Source organism: Globicephala melas, chromosome 16 (genome assembly GCF_963455315.2).
Source record: "Globicephala melas chromosome 16, mGloMel1.2, whole genome shotgun sequence".
Taxonomy (NCBI): domain Eukaryota; kingdom Metazoa; phylum Chordata; class Mammalia; order Artiodactyla; family Delphinidae; genus Globicephala; species Globicephala melas.
In genome coordinates, this window is record NC_083329.1 from 71353360 (window position 1) to 71370139 (window position 16780).

The following is a 16780-nucleotide window of genomic DNA, read 5'->3' on the forward strand; positions in this document are numbered from 1 at the left end:
AAGGCTCTCTGCTGGGCAATATGGGGAAATTATAACCCATGAACCTCCTGTTTTCAAGAAACAAAAATAGCTGAAATACATGACATGGTGAGTGAATGATGCCATGAAAGTGGCCAAAGGAAGCCTTGCTTTTTTCCCCCCTTGAACTCTTGTTTTATGTCATTCAGATAAATTAGGGGAATTTAACTTGGCCCGGAGGATTCAGAAATGCCTAGTTCCTTGGTGTGTACTTAGTATATCATTATTTTCAAAGTTCAGTGATGTTGATTTTTTTGGAAACTGAATTTACCATCACTTTTCCCTCCCACGTAGGTTAAACTAGGTTACGGTAATTACTAGAGCCTCTCTTGATAACTGGATTCTCTAGGAACTTCCCAGGCTCCAACACTTTGTCTGCATATTTAAAGGAAGCGTGCCTGGAAAGACTGATGTCTTAATACCTTGTTTTTGCCTTCATTAGAAAACGTGTGTTGAATGCTAAGTGTCACTCCAATCTTCTTAATGGTTTTAGTTACCTTTGACCCCACTCATGCCTTCTCTCAGCTCTCTAAATGAATTTCTTACTTATCCGTATTGCAGATGAGGACCTGTCATTGAGCCCAATTGATTTAGACTGAGGCAAGCACTAATTAGTTAATGAGTTCGTCACAGTCTTGCCTTTCCTCGCCATAGACACACGGGGGCACCAGATTGATGGAAAAGGGCAACGTTTTCCTTTCTACGTTGATGTGAGATGAAACGTGTTGTATTCAGACCTTTTTTCTAAAAACTGATCAATATAATATTCAGTATCAAGCATTAATAACACAGGAGCACAAAATAAAAACCCGTCTAGTGAATACCATTCTGTTTCTGCCTGTATTTTATCCTTTTCAGTCTTTTGTTGTTGTTATCAGTACTTTTTTTATTGAAGTGTAGTTGATTTCCAGTTTTCAGTCTTAAGTGTTAAGAATTCAGATTCACTGGAAATGCAATCAGTTGTGGACCTTGGTGCAATTCACACTGTTTTTTAAATCAGAAAAAGAAATTGTCGTTGAAAATTTATTTTTGATTGATTTAAGAAGTAGGAGGACTAGTTTGGAAAGTAGCTGCAGTTCAAAACAGTTGCCACAAAACCTTTTAAAAAGAGAAGGCATTTCCGTGTGCAAATCTAGGGTTTTCATCTGTTCACATTTGTACTGTATTTTATGTTGGGCATATTCGCATTTGAAAGGTAAAACAATAAACTCTGCTTGTCTTCTGTGTTCCAGAATGGATTGTCTCCACTGCACATGGCTACACAGGGGGATCATTTAAACTGCGTCCAGCTTCTCCTCCAGCATAACGTGCCTGTGGACGACGTCACCAATGACTACCTGACTGCCCTGCACGTGGCTGCCCACTGTGGCCATTACAAAGTCGCCAAGGTTCTCTTGGACAAGAAGGCTAACCCCAACGCCAAAGCCCTGGTGAGTAGCTTAGCTCACAAGTCCAGCCTGTGTTGTCTTGCTGACCACGTGCTACCCCTGCATGTAAAGGGATTCCTTTTCAGGAGGTGAAAATGGAAGGTCTAGTTAAGTAAAGTGTACTTCTTGTCAACCTTCAAATGGCCTTCTGGAAAATCTGTAAACCCTTCTATTTCCAACATTAGCAAGACTGGTGAGGCTAAATCATTAACTTCTTTATGGTCACACTCATGATTCTCTTACATAAATAAACCCAAAGACTGTACAAGTACAAAAGGACTGAGCTGGTCAGCTTATCTTCTGGTAGGTAAAGTGATAACTGTGAATTAAAAGTTTTTTGTGAGATCTAAAAATACGAGGCAAAATGATCAGAAAACGTCATCTTAAACATGAAAGGTCTAGGAATTTGTGAGTAGAAATTCGATGTGAGGATGTTAACCATGTAAGGTAATGAAATATCACCTGTCATTGTTTCCTCAAGTTGCAAATCAAAAATTTGGTCTAGTTTGTAGTCTTAACTCCTAGAATGCCATGCTGCTTTAACCTTGAGCTTTGCTATATAGTTTGGTTTTCACAAGGAGATGGTGTTCGTTGTCTTTAGAAAAATAAATGATCCCAAGTTAGTAAGCTGTTTAAATTTAGCTCAGAAGAAGCACTCATGTTTAGGAAAAAAATACGTCACCAAGTGCTAGGGAAAACGTGTGCGTTTACTAGCAATTTTGCAGTAAAGGCTGTCATCTGATCAACCATTTTAGGAAGGGTCTCTGTTCCCTTGTGGCTCATATGGTCACCTCTGGCACTCTGTGGGCCCTGAGATTTGGAGTGGGCAGTAACGGATGGGCAGAGAGGAGCCCTCCAGACCCCAGGCAGCTCCATCACCATCGTAATTCTAAATGCTTTTCCTGGAGCAGCATTTTAAGGAGCTGTTGACTGGCCCAAGATAGCAAGCATATCTTTGAATTCTGAGAAGGGAGGAAAAGAAATGAGCAGTCATGATTTATTTTTCCACACAAGAAAAAAAGCCTTACGACAGGGTGTGGGCTCTCATCCTCATTTTCCTCTGACTGAAGATTTCACAACATTAGGAGGTTCTGGAGGTTGTGGGCAGTCACCCCTGGATGGACTAAGGCCTGGTAAATGGTCTCAAAACCTCCATAGAAGCACTCGCGGTGACTCTGACCTAAGCTTGCATGGTGGGCCCTGATATTCTGTAGTTCTCTGTGGCGACGAAAATATGCTCCGTGGTCTCTCTCACTTAGCGGGCAGTACAGTTTGGTAAGTAATTTGTTTAAAAAGCAGGTTCTTGTACTAGATTAAATATTAAACCAAATGATCCAACTAATGTTGGGTTGTTTAACTTTCTGCTTCCTTGGAGTAAGCACCTACTTGAATCTTAAAACTTGGAAGAAATAAAAACATTTCAGAACAGGTCTTGAAGTTGTTTTTAAATGCAGCAGAGAAGTCACAGTGGGCAGTGGTGAAGTTATGGCTGTGAGGACCAATTTTGGCCGAGATGTTTTTAGTCTGTCTTTGAAATGAGGTAGAGGAGGGACATATTTGGAAAATAAATTCCAGAATAAAATAGTCTAAGAAGACGCATGACCGTTTTGCCTTAACTACCGGGAGATTATGACAAAAATTTGCTTCCTGTTCGTGATTAGCAGGGCACCTTGGGTTCCTGGGAGCAGGGAGACTACCTGTGCTTCCAGAAAAGAATCTGTATTCGGTTTAACCCCTCGCTGTTGCCGCTCATCTCCAAATCTTTACACAACGTCACTTTGGCAAAAATATTTTACCATACACAGTGGAAGTAGATCTCAACGGAACGTAATCCAGTAGGTCTGCGTCTCTTTCCCTTGCAGAATGGCTTTACCCCTCTCCACATCGCCTGCAAGAAGAATCGAATTAAAGTAATGGAACTCCTTCTGAAACATGGTGCGTCCATCCAAGCTGTAACCGAGGTGAGAAGAGGAGGATTTCTGGGGTTCCCCGTGGATAGCCTCAGCAGGCAGAGGCCCGGTGCCCTCCCTGACGACCAGCTAGTTTTGCTGTGTGCGGGTGTCCTGCTACTTTCTGAACCCTTCACCCGAGGGGCTGCCAGTGCTTAGGAGAGCAGACGAGAGTGGGAGGAGAGTGCAAATACATCACCATGACGAGAAGCATAACCCAAACACGTGTGTCGTGCTCAAGGCAGGCGGGGGGACGGGGGATGCCATCACTCCAAGCGTAATTTACGTGAAATCCATTCATGCTCTGCTCCTCAAATCCTGTAATGCGGTGCTTAGGGGTGGTTTTGCCCGCTGCGAGGCATTTGTTCGTGTCTGGAAGTATTTCTAGTTGTCACAACTGGATGGTGCTACTGGCATCTAGTGGACAGAGGCCAGAGATGCTACTAAACATTCTACGGCGTACAGCCCAGCCTCCAACAACAAAGAATTAACTGGCTCAAAATGTCACGTGTGCCACGGTTGAGAACCCCTGCACGACATAACCTCTGCATACTGATGAAGTGAGGATTGCTCTCAGGAAACACGCAGAATTAACGAAGCACAGAGTTGCTGAAGTTAGTTAAAGGGTAGCTCTCGGTTTCTTTCATACAAACTGACATAGAACTCAGAGAAGTGACTTATTGGGATCAGGGCTGAGCCTGCAACACTCAAACCAAGCCTGGCATCCACTTCCTTGGGCTGCACTCCCTTTGGTTTACTCCATATCTCTACACCCTCCACGCGTCACGTCCCTCCCTTTCCAGGCTAGTCCTGTATGTCTTTCAGGACCAGATCTGGGGCTGCCTTTTCCGGGAATCCTCCCGTAACCCTCGGCCTGGGCCAGGAGCTCCTCCTTGGGACCATTGGCACATCCTGTGCATATTTCCGTCAAAGCTCTCGTCCAGCTGGCTTTCTTATGACCCAGCCACTCCCCTCCACCCCGCCCCAAAACTACAGGCTCCACCAAGGCAGGCCAGAGTCTTACTGGTGTTAATATACCCGCAGCACAGTAGATGCCATAGTAGATCATTCAGTAGTTTTGTTGAATGCAACCATGAAGACTCTAGGATTCGAAGCTAACGTAAAAACTAAGGTCTAGTCCAGTCATTGTTGCTTTGCCTCAGTTTCTCACCTGCAAATGAAGTATTTGCCTTGATTTCTAACACTTACAACTTCGAAATACTAAACGATAGAAAATATTAATACCGATTCGCTCTTTTCTGAGTCTTCTGGCTTTATGGTAGGCATCCAGTTATTTTCATTATAAAATAGTAAGTTTATTCTCAGTGCGTGGCAGCCCTTTTTAAAGATCAAAATGGGCTCTGAAATCAAAGATTTTTCACTGGCGTCTGAATAAGTGTCCAGAGATGCCAGCCTGTGATGAGAAGTTGCCACGGCCAGCCCTGTACTCCCTCGGAAAGGCGGCGCAGACTATGTCCTCACAACTCCCCCTGCTGATGGGAAAAGGTGCCGAATTATAACAAAATTCTCCTTCCCCCTGTTTTCCTCAGTTCCCACTATTTGAAGTCTGGGCAACCAAAATTCTACCTCTTCTGTTTTCTTTCTTACTTTCATTGTATAGAATTCCTTTAACAACTTTTTTGACATTACTCAAATTTCTGTTGAAATTAGTTGTCTCCTTCTCTCTCAGCTTTTTCTAGCCATATTAAGTATTTTTTTCCAAATTATGATGTTCATGGTATAAGTGGGATTAAATTCTTAAAAATTGAAAATGCAATCATTTTATGCCAGAAGTACCAGTGGTGGGGGGTGTGTGTGTGTGAGGGGGACTTTGAAGCACACATGAAAATTAAGGTCTAGTGACCATTGTTCTATTTGCCTTAATTATATCACCTTGATTTATAATAGGCAGAAAGATAAAAATTTAATGATGGGGACAGTTAATGCTGATCTGCTCATTTCTTAGAGGGATGGCTTTGTATTTCCACCCTGCTCTTTCACGTGTAATATAATCAGTGATTCTGAGAGCATGGGAGTCCTTACTAAAAGGCCAGAACAGGATCTGAAATACAAGTTGAATTTTTGCTATTGTGTATGTAATCACACAAGTGTCCCCCCTACACACACACACACACACAGAGTCATATGGATAAGGAAGGCTTAGTAGCAAAGGGAAAGAACCTTCAAGGTATTTCTCTAAATATTTTTTATAGAGCTATATAGAATGTGTGAAATAAATCTTTCTTCTTTAATGGTTATGACATAGGCCTTTCATAATCACGGAACGTGCTTTAGAGACATGATGAATATTGATACGTTTGCCTTATAAAATCTATGACATCATGGTGATGTCTTGATGTTTTCTGATCTGATCAATAAATTGGTTATCTTAGCCTGGATGGATGGATGGCAGGTAGGCAGGAGGGCAGGCAGACAAACCCTTTTTAAAATAAGCCAACAAACTGACATCTCCCTCTTTTTCCCCAGTCGGGCCTTACCCCAATCCATGTTGCTGCCTTCATGGGGCATGTAAATATCGTGTCACAACTAATGCATCATGGAGCCTCACCAAATACCACCAACGTGGTAAGTATCCTTTGAACAAACTAGGTCTAATTGTGAGCATTTATGAAACTGGAAACGATTGCTCTCAATCTACTTATTTTTGTTATAGGTACATTAATTCCCATTTAACTTGAGTACTTAGAAAAGGGCAGAATTTTGAAAATACCTGTGGTTTCCTTTATTTCAAAGGCAAGATCCATTCGATCACTAGCTGGTCACAGATTGCTGAGACTTAGGGACTGTGTATATTACTACTGAATATTATGCTTTAGAAAATAAAGTTTTGTGGATGGGGAGAGTTTTTTTTTCAACAGAAGCATTATGTTGCATGCATGATGGACCTAGAGATTATCATACTAAGCAAAGTGAGGCAGAAAGAGAAAGAAAAATGCCGTATGATATCGCTTACATGTGGAATCTAAAATGTGACACAAATGAACTTATCTACAAAACAGAAACAGACTCACAAACATAGAGAACAGACTTGTGGTTACCAAGGGGGAGGGGGTTGGGGGAGGAGTGGATTGGGAGTTTGAGATTAGCAGATGCTAACTATTATATATAGGATGGATAAACAACAAGGTCTTACTGTGTAGCACAGGGAACTATATTCAATATCCTGTGATAAACCATAATGGAAAAGAATATGAAAAAGAATATATATGTATAACTGAGTCCCTTAGCTATATAGCAGAAATTAACATTGTAAATCAACTATACTTGAATAAAATTTTTTTAAAAAATAAGTGTTGCATGTTGAGAAGGTGGTTCCAACACTCTCCTTATTGTGATTTCAAGTAACTTCAAAGTAATTTCTCTTCAGCGTGCTCAACAATGTTATCACAAACCCATGGAACTCAGTTCATTATTGGATGTTGTTGTTTTCCCACACTGAGCATTGCTCTGCAGAACCATGAGACCCACTTCATAGTAAATGTCAGAGGAGTAACTTACCACCCTCGATCCGCATGTGGCCTTTGACATTGCTTTACAGAATTTTAAGTTTAGCAGCATAACAGTCTTAGCACCCCAGACCACAAGCATAAGAACACTTGTTGGACTCATGAGCACCAAAGAAATAAAAATAAAACAAGGAACATTCTGGCACAGAAAGGGCAAACCATAAGGTCCTGCGTCCTCACCCTGAGGGTAGGCCCCCGAAAGACTCTGTGTCTTCCAACAGCTTGAGTCAGCATATCCACGTCAGACCAGCTCTCAGCTGAAATGCAGTCTTTCCTGGTACTAACGCCAGGAGAGAAGGTTTTCCTTTACAAAGAGAACACTGGGTAACATGGTCACCTACATCCTCAGCACCTTTCCAGGAAACGTAGCAACAAGTTTCGTGTGAACTGTATCTCTGCATATCTTTCCATGGAGGTGGATGTCCTATAAAGCAAAGCGATATCTATAAAAAAGTAATTTAAAGGTGGGCACTGGGACTTCCCTGGTGGCGCAGTGGTTAAGAATCCGCCTGCCGATGCAGGGGACATGGGTTCGAGCCCTGGTCCGGGAAGAGCCCACATGCCGCGGAGCAGCTAAGCCTGTGTGCCACAACTACTGAGCCTGTGCTCTAGAGCCCACGAGCCACGACTACTGAAACCCGTGCACCACAGCTACTGATGCCCGCATGCCTAGAGCCCATGCTCCACAACAAGAGAAGCCACCGCAATGAGAAGCCCGTGCACCGCAACAAAGAGTAGCCCCTGCTCGCCACACCTAGAGAAAGCCTGTGCACAGCAACGAAGACCCAACGCAGCCAAAAATAAACAAATAAATATATAATTTTAAAATAAAAAATAAAGGTGGGCATCACTTGTGTGGGGGAGAATATATTTGATTTTTATCACTTTTTACATTTCAATCCATATGTGTTTTCTATGTTGTTTTCCTTTTTTCTATTATTACATAAACGAAAAGATCATCTGAATTAAAGTCCATTTGGTGAAAAGCAGCAGAGGCGGGGGAAGTCCAGTGGCAAAGAAAATAACCCCTTGGGATAATGCCCCAAAGGATAATGACCTGTTGAGATAAAGCAGGAAATGCAAACCAAGGGCAAGCCACGTCTGGCCCTTGGGTGTGTTTTGTGTTGCCTGTGCAGCATTTTTGGTTTTCTTTTGTTTTGAACTCTTGATTTTTTGACCAGCATTCAAGAAATATCCACAAATATCCAAACTGCCGCTGTGTTTGAAAAATAGGAAGGTATGGCATGATACGGCTGGCATCGCAAAGAGTTACTGGAGTAGCCCGCTGACGCCAGCTAGCAGCGCCTCCCCCAGCCAGGAGAAGGCCTGGCCTGTCTCCAGGAGCATTCCCCCACCTGCCCGCTTCACTCGCCTACCCTCCTGCTTGGCCCCATAGCATTTGCCTTTGAACCCCCAGTGAGGCTACACTGTAGATTATTGAGCACGGCTTCTGATCCTGCCGTGCGCTCTGGGCTTACACTGATGTCTTCCATCATGGACCAGGTTCCTGGGAAATTCTTGTGTATTTGATTTCCTATCTTTCCTATTTTCAATAAGGAAGTGCTTGGAACTACTTTTTATTTAAAAAAAAAAAAAACCCTCCATCATCAACTTTATGCAAAGCAAATAGGCCAGTCTTCTTTAGAGCTGCCGTTAAGTTACCTTAAGTTACCTAACGGCTCCTGTTCCCCAGAGAGGAGAAACAGCGCTGCACATGGCAGCTCGGTCCGGCCAGGCCGAAGTCGTGCGGTATCTGGTGCAAGACGGCGCTCAGGTAGAAGCTAAAGCTAAGGTATGTGCCGAGCGTGGAAGTGTTTGCTTCGAGAGAAGAAATGATTTTAATAAAACCTTTAAACATAGGCATGCTTTCTTCCAGGATCACTCTTTTAAAGTAATGAACCACCACCAATGACAAAAGTCTCTACCCAAGGGATATTGAAAACATCCCTTCCCTGTATGTGTATCTACTCAATTATTTAACAAAATGAAATAGAACAAGAACTTTGTGTCCTTGGCACATTGCTCATCCCAATGGCTTAGGAAACAAACCTAGAATTGGCCCACAGTTGTTTGCACTCTATGGAGAAGGGCTCATGCACAAAGCTTCTAAAACAAGCACAGTTTGGAAGCATAATTGAGTTCTTTTGGTTGACCTAGATGTCAGCTGTCAGAGCCACAAAAGGAAAAAGGGAGTTTGAACTTTTTCTCTGCAAGTTGTGAGACCATAAACCCTGAGACTTGGTCAGAGTTGTTCATGGAACATAGAATATAGAGGAACGTCAGGGATGAGCTCGTTTGTCTGTTTGTTTGTTTGGGGCCGCACCTTGCGGCATGTGGGATCTTAGTTCCCAGACCAGGGATCGAACCCACGCTCCCTGCATTGGAAGGTGGAGCCTTAACCACTGGACAGCTGGGGAAGTCCAAGGGCTGAGTCTGAATGCGTCATTCTCTGCCTGGCATTTACCCTCCAGAAGAGACTCACTATCTGTCACCGTCTTGATGGTAGTTGGTCTGGTTATCAAAATGGCAGTTTAAAATTTGTTGTTTATTTAGTGATGTTTAGCTTTTTTTTAATGATTTTTTTTCAGTGCATGAATAAACTATAATTTACCAATTTTTTTTTTTAAATGGCAGTTTAGGTCAAGAATCGTAAATAGAGATGTAAATACCTCAACCATTTAATTTTAGCCCTTCAATATACAAATGTATATTTATTTGTCATTTAATTACATACTTTGTAGTTTCTAGTTTAGGGTTAAAAGAAGAGAAGACTGAGGCATTTGCAAAGCAGTTTGAGTACAGGATATTTCTCAACTTTTATAATTTTCCCCCAGTCTATTCAGCTCTCCTACCCATATGTAGTTTGACCATAGTTGGCTTTTTGGTTTCGTTTTTTTTTTCTCTTTTTTTTCTTTTTTGGCTGTGTGGCATTCAGAACTTCCCCAACCAGGGATTGAACTTGTGCCCCCTGCATTGGAAGCATGGAGTCTTAACCACTGGACCACCGGGGAAGTCCCATAGTTGTTTTTTGTTTTTTGTTTTTTTTTTGCGGTACGCGGGCCTCTCACTGCTGTGGCCTCTCCCGTTGCGGAGCACAGGCTCCGGACGCGCAGGCTCAGCGGCCATGGCTCACGGGCCCAGCCGCTCCGCGGCATGTGGGATCCTCCCGGACCGGGGCACGAACCCGCATCCCCTGCATCGGCAGGCGGACTCTCAACCACTGCACCACCAGGGAAGCCCCCATAGTTGGTTTTTCATCACCGTCTACCAAGGCTCTCCAAGGCTTTTAACAGTGTCCTTAAAGCCTTTCCTTCGGTATTCATATTTTACCTGTTAACATATTATGTCATATAATTAGTGTAAACATAGTACAAGCTAGAAAAGTACTAGTATAAACACATTAGTGTGGGAACAAACACAACTAGGTCTTTGTAAACATAAAATCCACAGGTGGGTACAAAGGTAGTGGTAACATTCTAGTCAGCAGACTGTAAACCTTAAGTGTCCGGTGTATCGTGGTACCAGCTGGTAGATTTTACAGAGGACCTAGAAACAGAGCTCCGCAAACGTTTTCTGGAAAGGGCCTGATCATCAATATTTTAGCCTTCACAGGATACTTTCTTTGTCCACAAACTCTCAGCTCTGTCATTACAGAGTGAAAACAGCAATAGTACATAATTTAATACATCAGCAAATGGACATTACTGTGTTCCAATAAAACTTCATTTACAAACACAGGTGGCAGCTGGATTTGGCCCCTGGATTTTACTGTTCTGATCCCTGATCTAGAGGATGTTGGTTAATCAGTTAAGTAGATTGGTTAAGAGAGGCTGTACTCTACCATTACAAGAAACCTCACATTTTTGAGTGTTGTTACATCAGAAGCATTTCATCTAGGAAATGGTTTCACCCACAAGCTGAAATTGACCATAAGATGTATAGTTATCTCATTAAAGAGATAGTATGTGTCATTGTTAAGAGTCTGACTTCCATAGCCAGTGGCATCTCCCCTAACTTCTCACACTTCCTACTAGTTACACAGACCCTCTTGCTTTGATCTTGACCTTTGCACAGCAGTGCCCTCTGCTCCAGCCTCTTCTCTCTACTTGCCCTACATAAAGTATTTACCTGGACTTTTTCACATCTCGGTAGGGGATTTCTCTCCAGAGGGCATCTTTGGGCAAACAAGGAAAAGATACCTCTCCAACGTGGGGATAAGGCCCTCAGGGTGCAGGACTTAGGAGTGCCTTGTGTCCTTGGGTGAACTGTCATAAGGTGCCTTCCACTCCAGGCAGATGCAGCCTGGATGACAGCTCGGCAAGCAGAGGATGGGCTGGCTGTCAGCCCCCATCTTAGCTGGGAACCTTCCTCAACCATCCTACACTGCCCTCTCCCCTCCTCCCACTTTTGACTGTGGGAAGGCAGCACCAATACAATAATTCATTACATATGAGTACATGAGAACTCATGTACTCATGTGGAGGTATAATATCCCTCCCAGGTATTTCCGTTTTCCCAGGATACATTCCCTTATCTCCCCCAAAAAGGAGTCATCAGAGGTTTAAAAATTGCTAAAGTATAGCAGGACGGAGTGGGGATAATTTCTAGATAGAACTGCCTTTCACAATTCTCACGCTGATAGGTTACTCACAGGGTGTTTAAGGTGCTTAGATCTGCCATCCCCACCTTTCTGAAACTTAAAGAAAAAGATAAATGAGGTTCTTTTTAGTATTGAATCAAAGAGTTGAATGTAGCCTCTGATACCAAGCAGTGAAGTTTCCTGTATTTTTCACAGTGGCACCATTGTCCTCAGCTCATCAGCCCTGAACTTTTACTTGTCCTATAGGATGACCAAACCCCACTCCACATTTCTGCGCGATTGGGGAAAGCAGATATAGTACAACAGCTGTTACAGCAAGGAGCATCTCCAAATGCAGCCACGACTTCTGGGTACACCCCACTCCACCTTGCAGCCCGAGAGGGGCATGAGGACGTAGCCGCCTTCCTTTTGGATCATGGCGCATCTTTATCTATAACAACAAAGGTATGAAAGCCAGTCTTAGAATCCTGCTGTGTCCCCCAGAAAACATTCTCTTTACAGTTTCCTGCGTGGTAATAGGTACAAAAGGTGTACAACAGCAACTCTACTTGGATCCCAGGATTAACTTGGCCCGCAAAGCCCTGGGGTGGGGCAGGGTGATTTGGTGTGTGTGTATATCTTACGTTTCTCAGTACATTATCTTCTGATGAAACCTTATTGATGTCTGGAGTCAGATATTTCTTGCAAGTTGTTTGACAGATTTAAAGGGTGCTTGAAAAACACAGCCACAGATTTCTGTTGCTGAGGCCAGGTATACAAACCACTTTATCAAAGCTCAGTTGGTTAATGCATTTATAATACTTTCAAAGCAGGAGGTGTATTTTTTTTCTTGGTTTGTTGATGCTGCTTTTTTTGTTGTTGCTTTCTTTTCTGATTTATAGGTTTTTGTTTTTTAATCTCAGCTCTGATGCCTTACAGTAATGACCCACCACCCAGTTGCTTTTCAAGTGCAGAATGCAAAATTTAGAACTCATTTTTCTTGGATCCTACATAAACTAGCAAGTGTGATAGCAAGATGAACTGGCCCACGGCATGTCTTAGAAAGCTAGAAATTGGTGTTACACCCTTTTTGAGATGCAGAGAAGAAGCATTCATGTGTAATCAATGCAGAAGATAATTACAGTGATTACAAATACTTGGGAAACTATCTGAACAAATGATGACTTTCTCAGAATTCGACCCCTGCGATTCTCTAGGCTCCTCAGTAGACATGCAAGTTCCTGGATCTCATTTAACATGTTAAACAGAGGAATGGGTGATAGGGTTTTGAGTGTCCTGGCCTTTCCACCATACGAGCTGCCTACTTACTCTAACTGGCTATAGTCCCGTGGGGTCAAATATGTTGACAGCCCTCTAATCCCTGCCTCGTGCTTGGGGCCCTAGCTGTGCATGGTGACTGACCAGTCGATACCCAGATCCTTGTAAGAGTTGGAAGCAAGAAGAAGGAGCTGCTCAACTCTCAGTATCCAACTCTCGCCTATTTATTGAGATAGAACCCTGTGTTATTGTTCAGTTCACCTGTGGTGGCTAAAGTATGAGAATCTCTGACTCCTACCCCTAAGGACTGGGTCATACATACAGACGTGTGTATACGTGTGGCAATAAAGAAAGGGGAAGAGAAAGGCTCCAGTCTGGTGCTGTGGGAGGTTATGGGAGGTCCAGACTTGTCCTAGATTTTTCCAAGCCCTCCAAATCCAAATTGGGCCTGGACCCTATAACCTATTCTTCCCACAATGTGAAATCCCCAAATGGCCCTAGAATAAGCCCCAGATCCAGCTTTCCAACTTCATCCTCGTCAGGTACCTGACTAGTCCCCAGGATTAGTGTCTCGTGGCCGAGCCAACAGCAAGAGAATGATTAAATATGCTGCTCATCTGTTGAAAAGGGGACTCTTTAACTGTTATCTACCAGTCTTGGTCCTTAAGTACAGGCTTAACTGCTCTTCACCATTAGAATAATGCCTCAGTTCTAGAAGAGTGATGCCTTTGTATCGTTTCTATTACTCATTATTTTTATGTTTATCGTTTCAGAAAGGATTTACTCCCCTTCATGTGGCAGCAAAGTACGGGAAGCTTGAAGTAGCCAGTCTCCTGCTACAGAAAAGTGCATCTCCGGATGCTGCTGGGAAGGTATGGGGTCATCGGCCAACTTGTAACAGGCCACTCCCATGATAACAAAAAACAAGCGCTTGCTAACATTCACCAACAGCCACCTAAATTATAACTAATCCATATTTAAGTCTCATAGGATGAAGATGACTGCAGAAATAGGAGGTGAAAGCTGGGGTCCAAGTGTTGTGGAAACTGGAATGTAAACTACACTGTGTGTTGTATCCAATGTAATCCCATCTCCTAAATCTAGGCCTCTGACGTTAAGGCGCTTTGACACTGGTTGTTGTTTCTGCACGTGTTTTCAGAGCGGGCTAACTCCACTGCATGTAGCTGCACATTACGATAATCAGAAAGTGGCCCTTCTGCTTCTGGACCAAGGAGCCTCACCCCACGCGGCTGCAAAGGTACCTGTACTGTGACAGCATGAGACTGACGGGCAGTCTCTATATGTATATTTACTTTGGCTTCGTCTGTATCACCCTCCTAGTTTAGGCATCCCTTAAAGATCATGGAAATATAAGTGCCTTAGGAAGTCTGTGCCTTCGGCTATTTAGTCAGCTTCTGTGGTAGATGCTCAATAAATATTTACTTGTCCATTGTTATTCCTTGAAAATCCAGGATGTCCTGGAGTCTGAGGAAAATCCAGGAAAAAAAGTTGAAGTCCTCTTTAGCCAGACTAAAAACGTAAGAACAGCCAGAGGGAGTAAGAAAGTTCTCATTTGTCAAAGTTATAAAATATGTGTTACATTTTCCTGGCCATAAAACATTGCCTTCAAGTGGTTTATGTGTGCTTAATAAAATAAGTTGAGAGGTTTTGCTCATGTGTTGTTATTATTGCTAAGGAGAATCTTTATTCTTTTTTTAAAATTTATTTTATTGAAGTATAGTTGATTTACAATGTTGTGTTAATTTCTGCTGTATAGCAAAGTGAATCAGTTATACAGATATGTACATTCCTTTTCATATTCTTTTCTATTATGGTTCATCACAGCATGCAGACTATAGTTCCCTGTGCTATACAGTAGGAGAATCTTTATTTTTCTTTATTCTTATTGTTAGGTCTTTTTTTTTTTTTTTTTTTTTTTTTTTGCGGTACGGAGGCCTCTCACTGCTGTGGCCTCTCCCATTGCAGAGCACAAGCTCCGGATGCGCAGGCTCAGCGGCCATGGCTCACGGGCCCAACCGCTCCGCGGCATGTGGGATCTTCCCGGACCAGGGCACGAGCCCATGTCCCCTGCATCGGCAGGTGGACTCTCAACCACTGCGCCACCAGGGAAGCCCCGTTAGGTCATTTTTGACCGGTAGATAACAGATTTCTCAGAAAAGAGGTACTTAGAGTGAATGGCTTTCTTATGACTCTGGTATTCCGACTTGAGAAGCAAATCATAAAGAGTTTATTTAAAGATAGGTTAGCATAGTGCTGTTGGTTTAATGAGTTCGCTGTTGTTGAGCAGGTAGTTATGATCAGAGAACACTGGAATGATACAGAGCACAATTTAAAATGCTTTCCCATTCTTTTCCTAAATACCGTTGGTTGAAGGAACTTTTAGCATCCCTCCGGCTTTTTATATTTGTTTAGCTCTTCCATTTGGGGGCAGCTGTAGTGTTCTCCTTTAAACTTAGTGTTTAGATCAAATCTCTTGTACACACAAATCAAAGAATTTGGGCTATTCGAAGTTACTTTGGATACTTTCAGAGATAAAGTTTTCAGGTACTTTCTCCATTTAGAGAGTATGTGATCTTTGAAAGTTATTTCTCTTCAGAACCTTTTTTCCTGTATTTCTCAGTCATCTCCTGCCCCATCATCTTCAGAATTGTACCCAGTGAAATCTACAATTCAAAATCAAGCCCCCAAACTTGCTTTTCATCTAAGAGCAGCTTTTTCCCATAATTTCTAGCCCTGACATTCTTTCTATCATAAAGCCATCCCTTGACTTTTGAAAAAACTTTATTTAAAAAAAAAGGAATAGCAGCATTATTCACAATAGCCAAAGTGTAGAAGCAACCCACGTGTCCATGGAAGCATGAATGGATAAACCAAATGCAGTCTATACATGCAATGGAATATTATTCAGTCTTAAAAAGGAAGGGAATTCTGACACGTGCTACGACATAAATGAACCTCAGAGATACTATGCTGAATGACATAAGCCATCAAAGGACAAATACTGTATGATTTCCTGTGGAAACACAGTGTAGAAAGCTGGTTGCCAGGGGCCGAGTGAAGGAAAGAATGGGGAGTTAGTGTTGAATGGGTAGAGTTTCAGTTTAGAGATGGATGGTGGCAATGAACAGAGAACATTGTGAATGTACTTCACGCCATTGACTGTACACTTAAATGGTAAGTTTTATGTAATGTATATTTTACCACAAGTTTTAAACTGAGAAAAATTTACAATGAAATTTAATAGTTGTCCACTTCATTTGTTTATTTTCCTATCCCTTTAAGCCTGGGCCACTTTTCTTCTGTTATAAGTACCCTCAGGCTCATGGCAGGCAACCAGTAAATAATTAATAAGTGAACTATTCATTCCTCACATGAGAGTAATAATTTTGTCATAACTAGTGCTAAGTAGTTTAGAATTGACAAAAGTCATAAATAAGTGAAACAAAATGAGTCCAGTCCACCTTTTCATCCACAAATAACTCTGAAAAAGGCCAATAGTTGATCTATTTGTAGTTGATTTTCAGCTTCGTATTTGTCCAACAAGACTTCACGGTTCCCTATCTGCAAAACATCTTTGACAAAGAGTCGAAAAGCAGTTCTTTAACAGCCCTTTAGCCTTCAGCATATCTTTTACAGTCAACTGAACACAGGCTTTTCTAAGAGGACATTCATTCACACTCCCATAGTGCAGTTGCCTCCGTAAGAGTCTCTGTATGCCATGTCTGACACATGTCCAACCATCCCCACTTTCTGAGGCTGTGGTCCTGGTCAGGAGCTTTTTCTAGTCTTTGATCCTGAGCAAAGCCAGTTCTATCAGTTAGGGTTTGGTTCACCTGGTAGAAAAAAGACGTAGCTACGGTGGATTAAACTGATGAGGTTCTGTTTGTTCTCTTGTCATAACCAGTCTGGAGGCAGGCAGGTGTTGTCGCTGGTTCAGTGTTTCCAGAGTGTAAAGAAAATTTCCTGTGATTTTTCTGGGTC

General features: G+C 42.5%; 1 protein-coding gene across 1 annotated transcript in view; it reads left to right on the forward strand.

Annotated features, from left to right (window-relative positions):
- The window catches only part of ANK3 (ankyrin 3), a 324133-nt gene that overhangs the window by 171539 nt on the left and 135814 nt on the right, over positions 1 to 16780 (forward strand). Inside the window, 7 exon segments of the mRNA XM_060285875.1 lie at positions 1251 to 1448; positions 3308 to 3406; positions 5882 to 5980; positions 8615 to 8713; positions 11768 to 11965; positions 13552 to 13650; positions 13938 to 14036. Coding sequence (XP_060141858.1) covers positions 1251 to 1448; positions 3308 to 3406; positions 5882 to 5980; positions 8615 to 8713; positions 11768 to 11965; positions 13552 to 13650; positions 13938 to 14036 — 891 coding nt within the window.